Below are 15502 nucleotides of genomic sequence, written 5' to 3'. Positions count from 1 at the left end.
AGTAATGAATGCAAACAGTGATGTATTCACCACCACTCGATAAAGAAGACAGTACTGAATAAATTCAAACCCCTAATCAGTTTGGGGAAATCGCAAGCTGCTGCTGCAGAGGAGCTGAAGGCGCGAGATGGGCGGCAGGTTCTGCTTTGGCTTGCAGCCTCATCTGGCAAACGGTGGAGGGAAGAAATGGGAAAAAGAGAAATATGTTCATACGGAAAAAAATACTTTATGCCTGAGCTTAACTAATTTTTATGATGCATCAGCAGTTAACACAAAAAAAGATAATTTCTAAAAAGAAAAATGCCATTGAGGGTGTAGAAAGAGGATTTCTATAAAACCACATTCAATTTAACCTGGCCTTTTTCCCACACCCACTGCGTTCTCTCAAATGCTCCTTAGATCTTTCTCCCACAGAGATGAAATCAAGTAGAATTTACTGTCCTCCCTTTCTTTTAAAATTATTATTAATGAAATATTAATAACAGAATTAACAAAGTGCTTTTAGCAATACATGTTATCTCCTATGTAAGAACTTTTTGAAAAACACTGCATTTATTCAGCATCCCAGAGCGTAGTAAACATTCCTCCCGCAGCTTACAATGAGTCCAAACAAGTTTTTCCCCTCTGACTTTTTTGTTTTGCTTTGTGTTTTCATTTTTGTTTTGTTTTGTTTTTTTTTTTAAAAAAAAGCTGTCTCCTTCCAAGTGGAATTGGAATGAAACTTTTTCTATTCAAATCCTCCTAAACTTAATGACTGCAGCAAGGCTCTTAACGAAAGCACCCCAACCCCAGAACAGAGCTCACCCACAGCGTGTGAGCTGAAAGCCAAGGGCTTTGCTGGGAGGCTGCCGGCAGGGAGGGAGGGACAGCCACCGTCCCTGTGCGAGGCCCCTGCGGCAGCGCTCCCAGCTCAGCCCCAGCCCCGCCGCCGTGCCAAGGGGGTCTGTCCTGCGAGAGGGTGAGGAGGGGCTTTCCTCGGGTTGCTGCAGCGTTGCATCTGCTGCAAAACACACGCATCGCTCTGCCGCACAGCTCTGTAGATCAAGAGGAACATGCGCTAAGTAACACCATGTTCATTTGGGGCTTCAGGTCACAACCAGTCCTACCATCCTGCTTCGCATTCCCATTTGCGGTGAGCACATCCCTCTAATTACCCCTCCTCCCGCTCTTAATCAAGAACTCCATCACCCCACATACTACTCTGCTCCTTTCCAAACCTCCCGGTCAGGCATGCCTGGGACTCAGACGGCTTCTGCCAAACAGGGATGGCACATGGCACAAAATCCACCGAGTTCATAGCCTGCGTGGACCGAACATACAGTCTAGCCTCCATGAATATGATCTAACGTGAAATGAAAAAACAGACCACGCCACACGCTCTCTCCCTTAAGCAATGCCTGTGCCTCCCTGATACCACCCATGGCCTTCCTAGCACTCGCAGCAGTCTCGATTATGCTGGTTCCTTTACACGCTCACCAAATCAGTGCTGCACCCCCAGCCATGAACTCTCACCAGCTCTTTAGCTTTTAAGCAGAGTAAAGTGCCAGGGCCAGGACTGAGAAATGGGTCAGCTCAGGGGATCCCGGATCCTCCGCTTTTATTCTTGATGTCTACACAAACAAACGTTTACCAGCAAGTCACGGGAAGAGCAACGATACCACGGGTCTGCGGCTAGCAGGGGAAGATGGCTGGAGGGGGGCGGCTGCGGCAGGTCCTAGTGACACCCCGGGGGCTCCCCTGTGTGGGAGCACACCATCTGACTGAGGAGACTCCATTCATCCCCGGGAAAACGGGTTAATGCAGACTCAGATGTCTTAGTCAGACTGACTGGCTGCTCTCCAGCCAGAGTCATCACAAAGACCCAATTCAAAGGCTCTTCCTATCTGGCTTCGGCATCTTGCAAAGAGAACAGAAAACATCTCACAGAAGGCGACTCTGCCAAAATATGGGAAACGAAGCAGAGGGCACAAATTCTCTGTGTCATGTCTCCGGTCTGCTCCACAGCCTGGCCCCAGCCTCTCTCTCCCTGGTGTAAATCAGGAAGGATCTACTCGGGTGATGCCAGTCAGTGGAGGCACAGCAGAAATGGAGAGGGACCCCTCGCTGACAGAGCACCATTGTGAGGAGTCCTCATTTGTATTTCACGCCTTCTGCTGAGGGATGCGAATGACCCGGAGGAGCTCTGCAGGCTGGCAAGTGAAGGAAGGCTTTGTGCCCGAGGCAATACCCAGCGGGACCCAGGCCAGCGGGACCCAGGCCAGCGGTGTAGCACGGGCTCCTGTCAGGAAAGCATCGGAGGTGAGGGCAAGGGTCTGGAGTGGGCTGGGGCGTGCTCTGAAACTCACACCCACTCAAGGCTGCGGGGCGTCGTCGGAGAAAGCGCTGCCTCCCTGTGCATCCCCTGTCAGCATGGGCGCACCTGCAAACGCAGTGGGGTGCAAAGTGCTCCCCTGCAAGTTCCTGCATGCGAGCACTTCTGCTGAGCCGCAGCAGAGCCCTCTTCTCACCAAGGTGCCCCCGACACCTTTGCAGTTCGTGTTCCTCACAAGAAACAAAAACCAAAGCCAACCACAAAGACCTCCAAGCCACCTGCAATGAATACCTACCCTCCCTCCGCCACCTCTCTTAACTGCTTCTGAACAGCGTCCTGCCACGGTCACTGCCCGACACCTCCACCCTGCCCCATCAGCAGGGACCAAGAAAGAGCTGTAAGCTGCCAGGTGAACCCGTGGCAGCACTCGGAACCCCCTGCTGCTGGGTCTATGGCACCAACTGTGCTGAGACACATGCCTGCCAGCCGGGCACCAGCCAGCTCTGGAGCAGGAGGCAGGGTACGCAACCTGCGGGCGGGAGGCGACACGGCTCTCGGAGCAGAGAGTGCTCCGGGCTGTAGACAAAGTAATCCTTACACACCTTAAGGGCTACCCGAGAAGAAAACAGCCTGAAGGACACTTTAATACCGTCATCTTAACATTTGCAGACCATTGTCCTCTTGACTTAAGTGTTCCATAAACACAGCGGGGAAAATAAGCTTGACCTTGTCCCCATGACTCCTTCCCCATGACTCTTTTCTAAATATATGCTGGCCATACTGTTAATGCAGACAGATCAATCAGGAGGGAGTTTTCTCTCAGCCCTGGGCATGTCCACATGCTTGTATCACAGAGGCCTGCTGCAAAACCCGCCGGCGAGGAGGCTTTCCCCCTGCGCCTGGCGGGGAAGCGCAGGCAGCTTTGCCAGCAGGAGACCGATGGCTGCGGCCGCCGCCTTCGCCATGCTCACGCTTCTGCGGCTCCTCAGAGAGGCGTTCTACAAACACAGTTGTACAGGGGGATTCTGAAGGGCAGGATGGTGATCAAGTATCGTTTCTCAAATCCTGTATTTATTAAACGTCAAAGACTCCAGATGGGCTGGGTTGAATCCAAGCCCCAAGTGTTCTCCAAAACATCTCCATTTCTGAGCTGGTTCAGAGCCAGCCCCATTTCAAGCTGCCGCCGAGTAACGTGGAACCTGGACTTCTTGATAGCAGGCAAGGGAAAAATAATCTTTTCTGCTCAACATGTGCAGGATTTACTTTTTATAGTTTGTTTCTTAAAAAGTTTGGTCCATCTGAAAGACTCATTAGATGCTTTATTTAAATATTTCATAACAAAAGCCCTATGACTATAATCAAGTTCTGACTGCCGGACTAAGCTGCTCTCTCTCCCTCCTGCTCTAACACATGCTTACCCGAAGAAAGTATTTTATTCTCAATAGCACTGAATGAACAAAGGGGAGAAGAGAGAAAGAAACAAGGAGTATCTCCTGATGACCAGTCGAAACAAGCTCTCCTTGCTCAGGACGGAGACAGTGCTGGAATTAGGCCAGAAGAGAACCCAAAGAATTCAGAAAAAGGTTTTGGAGCCTCTTTTGATTGAAAAATCAGACTAAAAGTCACAGCATGGACTCTCTCTCGCCAGCAGCTGAAAGCCAGCATTAAACGAGGAAGTTTCCGAAAGCATGAAGTCAAACGTAGTACAATTGTCTACTTTTTAAAAACAACAACAAAAAAAAAACAGGAGAAAAAATTGAATTCAAACATAGTAATAGAAAACAAATCTTTTTAAATTTAAAACAAACAAACAATCAAGCCTTACCTTGGTGAACCCTATTTGCTCCTTCCTAAAGTTTTCCAAAGGTTTGATCAGCAAATCACTAGCGTTCTGTACCTACAGCGCAAAGAAAGAAACAGTTTAATTACAGGACACATTAATTTTCTCCTAAATAGAGACTGAACAGGGCTAGAAGCCAAGAACTCTTAGATTTTAATGTCTCTGACTTGCAAACTTGTTCTCTGTCCGTAGGTGAAGTCACTTAACCCATCCGTATCCACACTTCCCCATCTGTAATACACAGAAAACCCCAATCATGGCGCATGAGGCTTCGAGGGCATTCTGTAAATGACAAACGGGTTCCCCCCAACCTGCCACCAGCCCTGTGCCACCAGCTGCGCTCAGGTAGGACAATTAAACCAAAAGATCTCATTGATCAGCACTTTTCTTGGAGTCCAACTACAACAAAAATAATATGCACCTGCCGCCCATCCCGTTTTAACAGAACCGCTGTCCCTATCGGACATGGGAAGGGCTGAGAGAACTGATGTTCACAGTATGCTGGCTGCTGGGTGAGCCCTCACTAGGAGCAGCCCCAGGAGGCAAGGCTGTTTGCTTATCTCTCCGAGAAGCACAAACCAGAACCAAATATATTCTCAAAGCACACTGGAGACTGCTACTTACTTGTCAGCTCAGCTGGGGCCCTGCCTGCAGCGAGCTGCCCTGCCTGCTCTAATGGGAGGGAAGGGAGCAGAGAAGACGTGCTGCTGCAGCTGCTTCCCCTCTGCCACTGCTGCCGGCTCCTCCGCTCCGGACAACCCGGCCGCACTCCCTCCTGCCACCCAGGCACACCACTGCACTAGCCCTGCTTTCCACAACAGCATCCACCCTTGTCTTTAATGCAAAGCCGTGACGGGTAAGATCCCAGAGGCAGGGACATGTCGAGTCGCTAGCATCTCCCAGTGAACACAGCAGATGCTCGTGCTGGTGAGTGCACTGCCAGAAAGCGGCTGCTGCAGTCCTGAAACGAGCTGTTTTCCAATGCTAAACGACCTGTAAGAGCTCAGCAAGGCCGCGATGGGCAGGACCTGCTTCTCAGAGAAGGCATGATGAAGGCCCCAAGCTCTCATGAGCAGAAGGCAGAGCTGGGGCCGGCTCCCTGCCGTGGCTTTGTCATGGTCTGGCATTTCTCACCACAGACAGCACTGGGCTTGATGGCTCTAATAACACAGCTCTCAGATAAATGACTTTCCTTCTCCTGAGATCCAGCCAGAAAAGGAATGACAGCAGGTTATCTGTCACAGCGAGAGAATAACAATAACAGCTAGGGAAAAAGGAAAGCCTGCCTGTGCCGCCTCCAGTCCTGTCAGATGTCTGAAAGACACTTTCCTGGGACATGCTCTGCACTCCCTCTCCATGAATCCACAGGCAAACTCACCCCAGTTTGTATCACTGGCTCCAGCTCCACCCTGGCACTGGGACACGACCTGCTATCTCTTCCCGTCCCCACTTCTACTGCGACAGGCTGTCTCCCAAGCTCCAGAGAAGGGAGAAGGGAAGAGAAGGGGATACGACCCTACACTGCCACAGCCCTTTCAGGTAATATAAAGCTGATCAACGCGGTGAGAATGTGAAACCTTCTGAGTGAGCTACTGTCAAGGACTGGTCCTACAAGTGGAGGGCAAAAAAAAAAAGATTTAGAAAAGTTGGACAGCATCCCTAAAAGCATCCATGATCCCTGAAATGATCCCTTCCACCCACTTACCCACTGCTAAAGGAGCCATTGCATCTGGGATGTAGTTAATAAAGAAATATCTTACTGCTTTCCTCCAGCCGCTTACTAGTTTCCTCCCGTTCCCTGCCTGCCTGTGGACCCGCAGAGCGGACGGTGGCGTCCCGCCGGCACAGCCACCCCTGCGGCGCTGGCCCAGCCAGCAGCCTGGCACGAGCTCTCACTGCTGCACGAGGCAGAGGAAAGCAGAGCCAAGAAGCACATTCCTGGCATGCTGTAAAAGCTCTCTACCAAGCCTAACCTTCATGTTTTTCCTGGAGTTAGGAGTGAAACGAGAAGCCAACGCTCTCTGGAGGAGCTCTGGAGACGCAGAGGGCACAACGCAGCGGGAGACCGAAGGCAGCACATCGCCCTGCGGGAGCTGTGCCGGCAAGGGCAGGGGCACAGGGGGACCCGTGTGCTCGCACCCAGCAAAAACGAAGCTAAAAATACATCTTGCTTCTTATTCTTTAACACTTTGTTTCACCACAAAACCAGCTTGTTACCGGCTCAGACACACCTGGCTCTGCAGAGCAAACCTACTGTAGGTGGCACGGTCCTGGGGCTCCATGACTACCTGGCAGGCAGGAGAGGTTTCGGACACTGTGTGGGACAACCTCTCCCTCTCCCCGCCCAGCACCTCCCCTTTGCTGCTCAGGGCCCATGGCGATGGCACCGTGGACCAGATGTGGTACAAAGCACAACGCTCCCGGTGCTCCCAGCTTCCCTCCGATGGGAAGCTTCACACCAAGGTACATGATGCCGTTTGGCCGTGATTTAGCATTTAAACATTGCGACGAGGCAGTAATTACCAGAGCATAGTTCAGATCATCTTACCATCATGGACCTCTCCAGCTCTACCTCGTGGAGCAGCTCTGCGAACTCCTTAAAGGATTCGGCTGTAAAGAAAAGAAGAGGCTGGTCAGCAGAGCTGGGATGTGGCACCGGAGCATGGGACACACACCGGGGTACCTGAATCTGGCTGCACTCCCAGCATCACCGTCTAAAGGCTTGCCAAAGACTGGAGAAGAGGTGGTTCCTTTGGCAGAAACTGAGTTAGGCAAGGCCATCAGTAAAGGCTGGCCATGAGGGGTATTTATTAACGCACTGGAGAGGAGGGCCTCCTGCCCGGAGCGATGTGGGAGATAACATCCTGGGAAGGGCAGACAACGTTAATTAGCTTTCATTAGGAACCGCACTGCAAAGCCAGTAAGGCAGGCGGCAGGGAAGGGGCAAATGAGGGGAAGGGGCAGCTGCCAGCACCAGGGGGCGGGTCCTGCCACAGCAGGGGCCTGCCTGTCCTGCCTGGACGGCCACCGGCAGCACCATAATGGGCCCAGCACCTCTGCCCGAGCTGGGAAGAGCTGCAGGTGCTTTCTAGAACCAAGAGGAGTCTGTAAAATGAAAACAGCCTGGAATGACAAAGATTACGTTCAGTGACAAGAAGCACAAAGTCCATGTACCTACAAAGGAAAGGCAGAAGGTGTAGAAACGGTCACAGACATTGACACCACTCCCCAAAATGTTAAAAATTAAACCAAAAGATCTCATTGATCAGCACTTTTCTTGGAGTCCAACTACAACAAAAATAATATGAAACCTTTCCTTTAACAAAGTGAAACAAGTTTTATTTAGCCTGGGGAAAAAAGAGACTAGGTAGGAGCAGCTGACACTCCCCACACCAACAGGGTTATCACCAAGAGGGAACACTCAGCCCTTCTCTATGCCCACCAAAGGAGAACATGGGAATGGGATGAATTTGTAGCAGGGGAGAAACCAGAAAAGCGCTAACAGCACTGAAATGAGGAGCACTGCAAGTCTTGGTTCTCCGGGAGGCTGTAAGACAAGGCTGGGCAAACATCTGCCTATGCACGTAGCGTGGCTGCGTGCTGAACGCCTGCGGGGAATAATCTGATTGCCGCAGTGTACCTGGGAACTACCTGGGAGTTAGCTCGGAAAGGCTCCCACGGTGCCGCTCATCACCTTCCAGCTGTGGGAGCAGCACCCTGCTTGGCTCACAGCTGCCCCGCTCGGAGCAGCGCTGGGGACAGGTCCTGCGGGCCTCGCGCTCACCCTTGCACGGCCATGTGTAAAGCACAGAATGGCTTTGCAAATCCTACAGTAGTTCTTGTGCTTGTAGGTCAGACCCTGCACTCACTGCAAAGCATGCAGAGGCACTTGACCACTGCTGAGTGATTTGAAGACCGTCTGAGAATGAACCAAAGAACCTCAGAAGCGCCTGGCTGACACCAGAGCTCTTGAGTAGGGCGGCATCCACAGCTCCAGCACGCCTGGCTTGGCAGGGGTAACACACGAGGGAACAAGTCAGGCATATAGCGAGGCATGTACAGCAATAGCTCATCCCCACATCCACAGGCAGTACCTTAGGAGAAGTACCTGTCCTTCTGCTAAAAACCAGCGGTAATGCATGAGCTTCCAGTGTTAGAGGATTCACTTTGCAGTTGCTGAGACAGACACAAAAGGGAAAAACCACAGCCTCGTGACACAGTCCCCTCAGCTGGCATCATCAAAACATAACCTTCTTGATGAGTCAGTAACTTCTGAGTTCTCTTCCAGAGCGAGGGCTTCAGAGCCTGGCACATGCAATCTCCTAATAGTTTATTACGCTCGACCACAGGGCCCACATGCTGACTTTCACTGTGGTTACTCAGGGCAATGTGAAACCTGAAGTGTGCACAGACACCAGGAGCCCGAGCCAGGAAAGGAATTATCACAGGGCGAAAGAGAATCCAGCCCTGAACTTAAAGGGAAAATCTCAGTGCCTAAAATTTTCACTACATGTTTTTCTTTTTTCTTGCTCTACAGGAAGAGTCCAGGCACACATTTCCTGGCTGCAGCCACAGAGCAACTCACTGAATTTGTCCTCGCACCACAAACACGCGGCTCAGGCTACACCCTGCTGCCAGACCAGCAGTGTCCAGGAGCACTGGGGTGAACCTGCACCACTGGCCTGGGTCAACGCTTGCAAACCCTTGCAGAGCAGAGCAGGGAGGCTGCCTGCAACCGCTGCCTGCCAAGCCACACCTGGGAACTGCCTGGGAGTGACTCAGCTGGCCTCTGCCAGAAGCATGCCAGGAACGTCAGCTGCTTGAGAACAGAGGATTTCAGGTTCCCGTGCCTGGGAGGGAGGAACACGCCATCTGATTTCATTGCTCCATTCACCTCTGAAGGAGCTGCTGATTCGGGTCCCGTGTGGGTGACTGGCGGAGGGACTGCAGCCGCTGTGTAATGCGGATGCGTCTGTAACTATTAACATCCCCGGGGGAAAGCGCTGCTCACGACAGACAACATAGAATCATAGAATAGTTTGGGTTGGAAGGGACCTCTAAAGGTCATCTAGTCCACCCTCCCTGCCATGGGCAGGGACATCTTCGACTAGATCAGGTTGCTCAGAGTCCCGTCCAACCTGACCTGGAATGTTTCCAGGGATGGGGCATCCACCACCTCTCTGGGCAGCCTGTGCCAGTGCTTCACCGCCCTCAGCGTAAAAAATGTCTTCCTTATATCTAGTCTAAATCTACCCCCCTTTAGTTTAAAGCCATTCCTCCTTGTCCTGTCGCAACAGTCCCTGCTAAAAAGTTTGCCGCCATCTTTTTTATAAGCCCCCTTTTTTATAAGCCCCCTTTAAGTTCTGATAGGCTTATGTTGCTTTTGACTGGCACATCCAAAGGTGAAAACTGGAGTTGACGGTTCAAGGCATTGCCACTGCTGTCCTCAGAGGTACTTGCCACCCTTCCTGGTAGGCACTGTGGGACATGCAGAACCACAGGCCTTGACTTCTTGGGACCAGCTAAGACAGATTTTTAAGTTTGAGACCATCCCATTAAGTACTATGGCCAGTAATAGGGTACCACCCAGATGTCTGCTATAAATATCTACCTTAAAACATGGAAATGGTCCCTGGGCTACCCTGGGTTTGCTTATTTGACCTCTGCTGGCTGCTAAAGGAGCTTTGGGTGATGAGGGCATGTGGAAACAACTAGGTGCAGATATCTAAAAGAAACTACATGGAGTCTTCCCCATTGACCCCATTCTTCTCAGCCATCATCACCATCACTTGGTCTATTGGAAAAGCAAAGGGAAGAAGTTACCACTGGAGTATTAGCTCCTGTAGGAGCAGAAGTGACCACAGCCAACACCACAGCCAAATGGAGATGGTTCCCAGCAGCGCTGTTCAGGGCTGTCTCATCTCAGGTGGGATGTCAGCGTTGCTTCTCCGAGAGGTCTGCTGGATACTGGGAAAGTAAGATGGAAGATTTAACATCAGAACACAGGGGATAAAGACAAGTCAGTCCTCTTTGATTCACATAATCATGATTTACTCTATCTGTACTCCATGCAGCTCACTGGGCACCCTACACCACAAGCCTGCTCCAGCTCTGGGCTCATTCTCAGCCCTCATGCTGCTCCTTTTCCCCAGTGAGGTGGCCCTGCCCTCATGTTCATCCACCGTCAGACCTAATTTTGTCCAACAGTCAATCCCTACCTCTGCCTCCCTTAGTGTCCTGCTGCCCCCACAGTGTCCATACCCTGATGCCTCAAGTCATGCCCTTTACTGTGACTCCACTTGCTCTCTGCCACGATGAAAGTCCACTGGCACCCAGTGACACGTGAAGACCGGCATTGTTCTCTGTTTACCTCCAGAAATTGAGAGATTTTGATCTCCAGGCTAAACTGGCACTTCATTGTTATAGACCTGCACACTGGCTGCTGGTCTCTGCAGTGAGTCAGGGGAGCACAGAGAAAGGCTTTTCACCGACAATGATGTCTGGGACATGTCCCTCTGCACATTTACGACAAACAGTGCGGATGGTGGTGTGCCACCCCCCCCCGCCAGTTCCCTCAGGAACTTTATCTCATCAGGTCCCATGGACTTGTGCACCTTCACGTTCCTTAGATGGTCTTGAACCTGATGTTCTCCCACAGTGGGCGGCTCTTCATTCTCCCAGTCCCCACCTTTGCCTTCTGTGGGTTGGGCGGTGTGGCTTGAGTACTTGCCGGTGAAGACTGAGGCAAAAAAGTCATTGAGTACCTCCGCCTTCTCTGTGTCCCAGGTAACCGGGTCATCAACCCAGCGTCTGTGCCCTGACTCACACTTGCAGTGTTCAAAGCCACCACCTGACGTGCAGGGGTGTCAGCCTGCTCTCTGCCTACATAAAAAGAAAAAAGCACGCCATGAGCTGCATTTACAGATCAAACACATTCCCTGAAGTACGATAAGAAGTGCTTGTGAATGTTTTGCTTCATTCCCATATCCTGCACATCAAATGAGCTCCTACGCTCCCACGCAGATCTCTGGCACCCTTGCAGGAGATGGAAGCTGCTACGGAGATGTCAGCGCTCTGCTGCTGTTTCAGGAATAAGGGAGCCTTGCAAAGCGGCTCAGCCCCAGCAGGCACTGCAGGGTTTGGTGCAGAAGGAGGAACACAGCACAGGCTTTTTCATACAGGGAAACCAGGGACCTCTTCTTGAAAAAGCAAATCAAATATGCCCCAACAAAAACAGAAGTAGGGAAATGCACTCGTTTCGCCACAGTGTTTTACATTTGCTGTGATCTCTTCTTGTTCTTCTCCGCCCGTGATCCCCCCATTCAACCTCTGCCATTTCCAGCAGTCGTCTTTGCCTGCCGAGCGCCACGGCCCCGCCGCACCGGCTCACCGCTGGCGGGCTCCGCTCCCCTCCCACGACCAGTGCACAGGGGCCGGCGGAGAGGCAGCGCAGGGGCATGGGACATTGGAGCTTTGTCCCTTCCAGCCGAGAGGAGAGACACTCCTTTCCTTGGCAGGCTGTTTGCTTCAGATCCCTCTGCTCCCAGGAGGGCCATTTATAAGGCAATGTTTTCCCCTGCCTTATTCAGATGTGTCTGGAAATTCAGCACCTCTATTGCCATTAGGATTTGGAGGCTGACTCATTTCCAATGAGTTTCACCTACAGACTTTCCATAAAGGAAATCAGATTTTGAAGGGCAAGCTGCAGTCTGCTTTAAATTGCTTTAAATAACACAACCAAAAGAACAGGCTTTACTTCCTTCCCCTTTCAGCGATGGCTGAGAGACCTGACATCAGCAATGTCACATTTGCAGCCGCTCCCCAACAACAGCCTGACAAAAGCGCTTTTTTTTTGTTGTTGTTCTTTTTTCCTATGTTCAGCCCCCAGGAGCAGCCTGGCTAATGCCCTGTGCCCCCCGCCATGGGCAGCCCCATCCCCTCAGCCCAGGCAGGCACCCCCAGGGTTTTGTCCCATGGGCCAGGGTCAGACCCTTGGGGGCTGGAGGATCTCCTGCCGTCCCTCCCACCCACTGCCACCACCGCAGCACCCAGGGCCCCGCACCGGCCATTCAACAGCACCAGCTAAGCCAAGAGCAGGATTAATTTGGAAAGTGCTGGGTTTAGGGCATTTAGGCCATTTATTTTCGCTCCCTGGGTGCAGCTGGCAGCTGTGTAACCCACACAGTTGCACCAGGCTGGCAGGGACGTAACATGGCTTCAGGACTGCTAATCCTGAAACAGATGTGCGGGGAGTAATACAACATACGTGCCACAGGCTTCCCTTCCGTGAAGGCAGAGACTGGCGATTATTTGCCATACAATGACACATCCAGCAATTCATTTTTCCTGGCAGTTTGCAGCCTGGTCCCTTTTTCAGGGCAGCGCAGGACAGCTTTGTTTTTGTAATGTGTTCTCTGCCAAGCAAAGGCAACTTTAGGAGCAGCACCCGCCTGGATAGGGAGATACACCAACGCTCCGGGCCACACTGTTCCCAGTCTACCTGCGGCACTGGGAAGCGAGACTTGCTGGGAGGCCAGCGCCGTGCCGCCATCCTCCCCAGCGCCTGGCAGCACAGAGCAGGGCTGGAGCCGTGGAAAACCTCTGCAAATTATCTGCTGAATTAGGAATGTGAAACTCTACCCGTGAAAGTTCAACTTTGTAAAATACGCTATGGAATAGCTGACTGGTATCTGAGGAACCCGGCTCCTGATGCTGTTTAAAAACCATCAGAGCAGGCAAATTCCTGGAGGAGAGACTTTCTCAGTTACTGAAAGTTTGCATCAAAAAGAAGAAAACTTACCAATATTAATCTCATCATCCGTTAGTGTGTCACCAATAAAGTCGAACTGAAAGGACTGCAAAGTCTGGGAGAATTTCTGTACTGCCGATGAGTAACCTGGAAAAGGACAGAGCAATAAGGCTGTGTATTTTTGCAATTGTTATACAGAAGCGGCAAGTCTTAGAAATTTAGCCTGAATGGAACAAAACTATAGTGAGGTGGTTAGAAAAATCCATAGGCATCATGAATTTAAGCACTTCAGAAAACGTTCCAGTGTTAATAACCATTAGAGGCTGCAGAGAGCATTTGTTTTGTCTTGTTTTCTTCTTCTTTCTCACTGTTGTTGAAAATGCTTCTGCAACACTAATGGATGCACCGAATCGTACAAACAGCTGATCGATAGCCTCATGTCCTGCTACGTACAGGAAGGGACACAGACACATTTCCCCTGCAGGAAAACATGCAGCTTCAAATGCAGCATTCACCACCGCCACAGGAACGTTTTCAGAGAAGTAGATATCCCCAGTGCCATGCGTGCATCAGCACAGCTCCTCGGAGCACAGAGGCTGTCAGACAGGCTTCTCACTGTTCAAAGTAATTTTTTCATTATACGGGAGAAAAATCTGTAGAGTCAGAAAACAAACGTGGGGAAAAAGACAGGACTCAAAATAACTGCCCTTCTTTAGGGGGTCACAGACACAAACAGGCCCTAAGAGAAGTACGACAGTGCGGCAGCTGAGTGCAGTGAGCTGGAGGGCTCAAGCTATGCTTGTCGGAGCGTCTGCAGATGGCCCTGGGACCCGCTCCTGGCCTGCTGCTGAAGAAACGTTCAGTCTTGAAGCAAAGACACTTCCTGATGGTGGTTGGTAGCTCAGCCCAAATTATTTTTGGACTTTCCAGAGAAGTTTCTAGCCAAAAGGATCCTTTGTGTCTTTGCATCCTGTGCGGCTGCTTCGCAGCGTCGTCGGTGGCTCCGCTGTTGTGAAGGCGTCTGCTGACATTGGCAGAGGAGCTGCAGCCGGGACGGGGCAGCGACAGCGCAGCAGACCCCAGCACCAAAATCACCCACCTCACGACAGCGGTGACAGCCACAGGTAACACTTCACCGCAGATCCTTCTCCCGCCAGCAGAGCGCAAGAGGGACACGTGATGGATTTGACAGCCTTGCATCAACCACATCTTCCTGCACAAAGTTACACGCTTTTTTGGGGAGGTTAGTCTTTCTCCAACCGCAAATACCCGAGATACAAACAGGAGGAGGCTGAAACTTCCCTGACCTCAGGGAATAGGATGTAGACAATGAAACAAAAACAAAGGAATAATTTTATACTTTGATTTATGTTGCTATTTTCCCTAATTTTGGACTCCAGCTATAGGCACAGTCCCAGGCTGGATTCCTCTGGGGGGGCAGGGTGCACAGGAGATGGTGCTTTCTGAAATTCAGGAAGCTGCAAGTGTGGAAGATGTGACGGCACAGACGTTAACGTGCAACCAGCACACACAAACCCTGCTTTGCCAAACCGGGGGAAGGACTGCTGTAGCAGAGCAACGCTGTGTACATGGGTAGTTTTTTTAATTTGTCTGTTTGTTTAAAAAGATAAGACAAGGACAATCACTTTTGGCATCAGTTGTTAAAATCTGGGGGGAAATAACGGCCAAAAATGAGGTGTGAATTAGTGAGGAATTGTGTCTGTACAGTATAGGCTACTCCCTGCATTTCCAGCCTTAGGAAAATGGTGATCTGGGTGTATTTTTGCTTGTTCTTTTCCACTGCAGACTCAGTGACAAAGGAACTTATCACCATGGTTGCAAACATGGGGTTTTCTGAAACACTGCTACAAAGGGGAGAGAAAAATCGGACAACACTAAATTGGATGTTGGGAAAAGGAATCAAATGGCCCGCTTGGGATCCCGGCAGGTCCCCAGACTGCTCTGCTTCCCCTGTCCCTAGGCTGGGAGCACCCCGGGGCCTCCGGCCCTCCCCAAGGCCCCCGAGCGACCGGGGCTCGCAGGGACAGCCAGGTCCCCAGCGCAGGGAGGAACGCGGCCTCGAAGCACACACAAGTCCCCGCTTTCCCCTCAAAAGCTTCGTTCAGCAGTTTCCTCTGACGGGTCAAACCTTTGCTCCTGAATGGGCAAATTCAGGCCTGAATGTCACTATTTAAGCACAGCTGCCAGGGGGGCTGAGAGCGTGTAAATGGGTGAACTCCAGCACAGAATGATGTCATTGATTTGATGGAAAACCTCAGCAAATAATTCTCTCTCAGTCCCCGCAGCATTCGCTTCAGGCCAGGGCTGGAGGCTCTCATTCAGCTGTTGCTCAGGGGAATCTTTGTTTGTCCCCCTGCAAACCCTTGTCGTCTTCCCTGGATGCTGCTGATGGCCCCCGCCCAGCCCCTCCTCGCTCCCCGACTACATTTATTAGTGGGTGAACTTCAATCCCTCCATTTGAACACCCATCCCCACCCAGCGCCCGGTCCCTGAGCAGCCCCTCCGAAAGCCAGTGGCACCCAAGGAGGCTCATCGCATCCCACTCTCCCGCACCCCCGGCCGGCATCCGCCCGACCCCCTC

The 15502-nt window shown here is 51.5% G+C and overlaps 1 protein-coding gene across 1 annotated transcript in view; it reads right to left on the bottom strand.

Moving 5' to 3' along the window:
- OPHN1 (oligophrenin 1) overlaps nt 1-15502 on the bottom strand; it is a 57968-nt gene that overhangs the window by 36304 nt on the left and 6162 nt on the right. Inside the window, exons 2-4 of the mRNA XM_009334282.1 lie at nt 12952-13047; nt 6700-6761; nt 4137-4208 (exon numbers count right to left, since the gene is read on the bottom strand). Of these exons, the coding sequence (XP_009332557.1) occupies nt 4137-4208; nt 6700-6761; nt 12952-13047 (230 nt within the window). The remainder of the gene's footprint in view (nt 1-4136; nt 4209-6699; nt 6762-12951; nt 13048-15502) is intronic.

The sequence above is a fragment of the Pygoscelis adeliae genome, unplaced genomic scaffold (assembly GCF_000699105.1).
Source record: "Pygoscelis adeliae isolate BGI_AS28 unplaced genomic scaffold, ASM69910v1 Scaffold191, whole genome shotgun sequence".
Taxonomy (NCBI): Eukaryota; Metazoa; Chordata; class Aves; order Sphenisciformes; family Spheniscidae; genus Pygoscelis; species Pygoscelis adeliae.
This window is presented reverse-complemented; position numbering and strand designations above follow the sequence as displayed.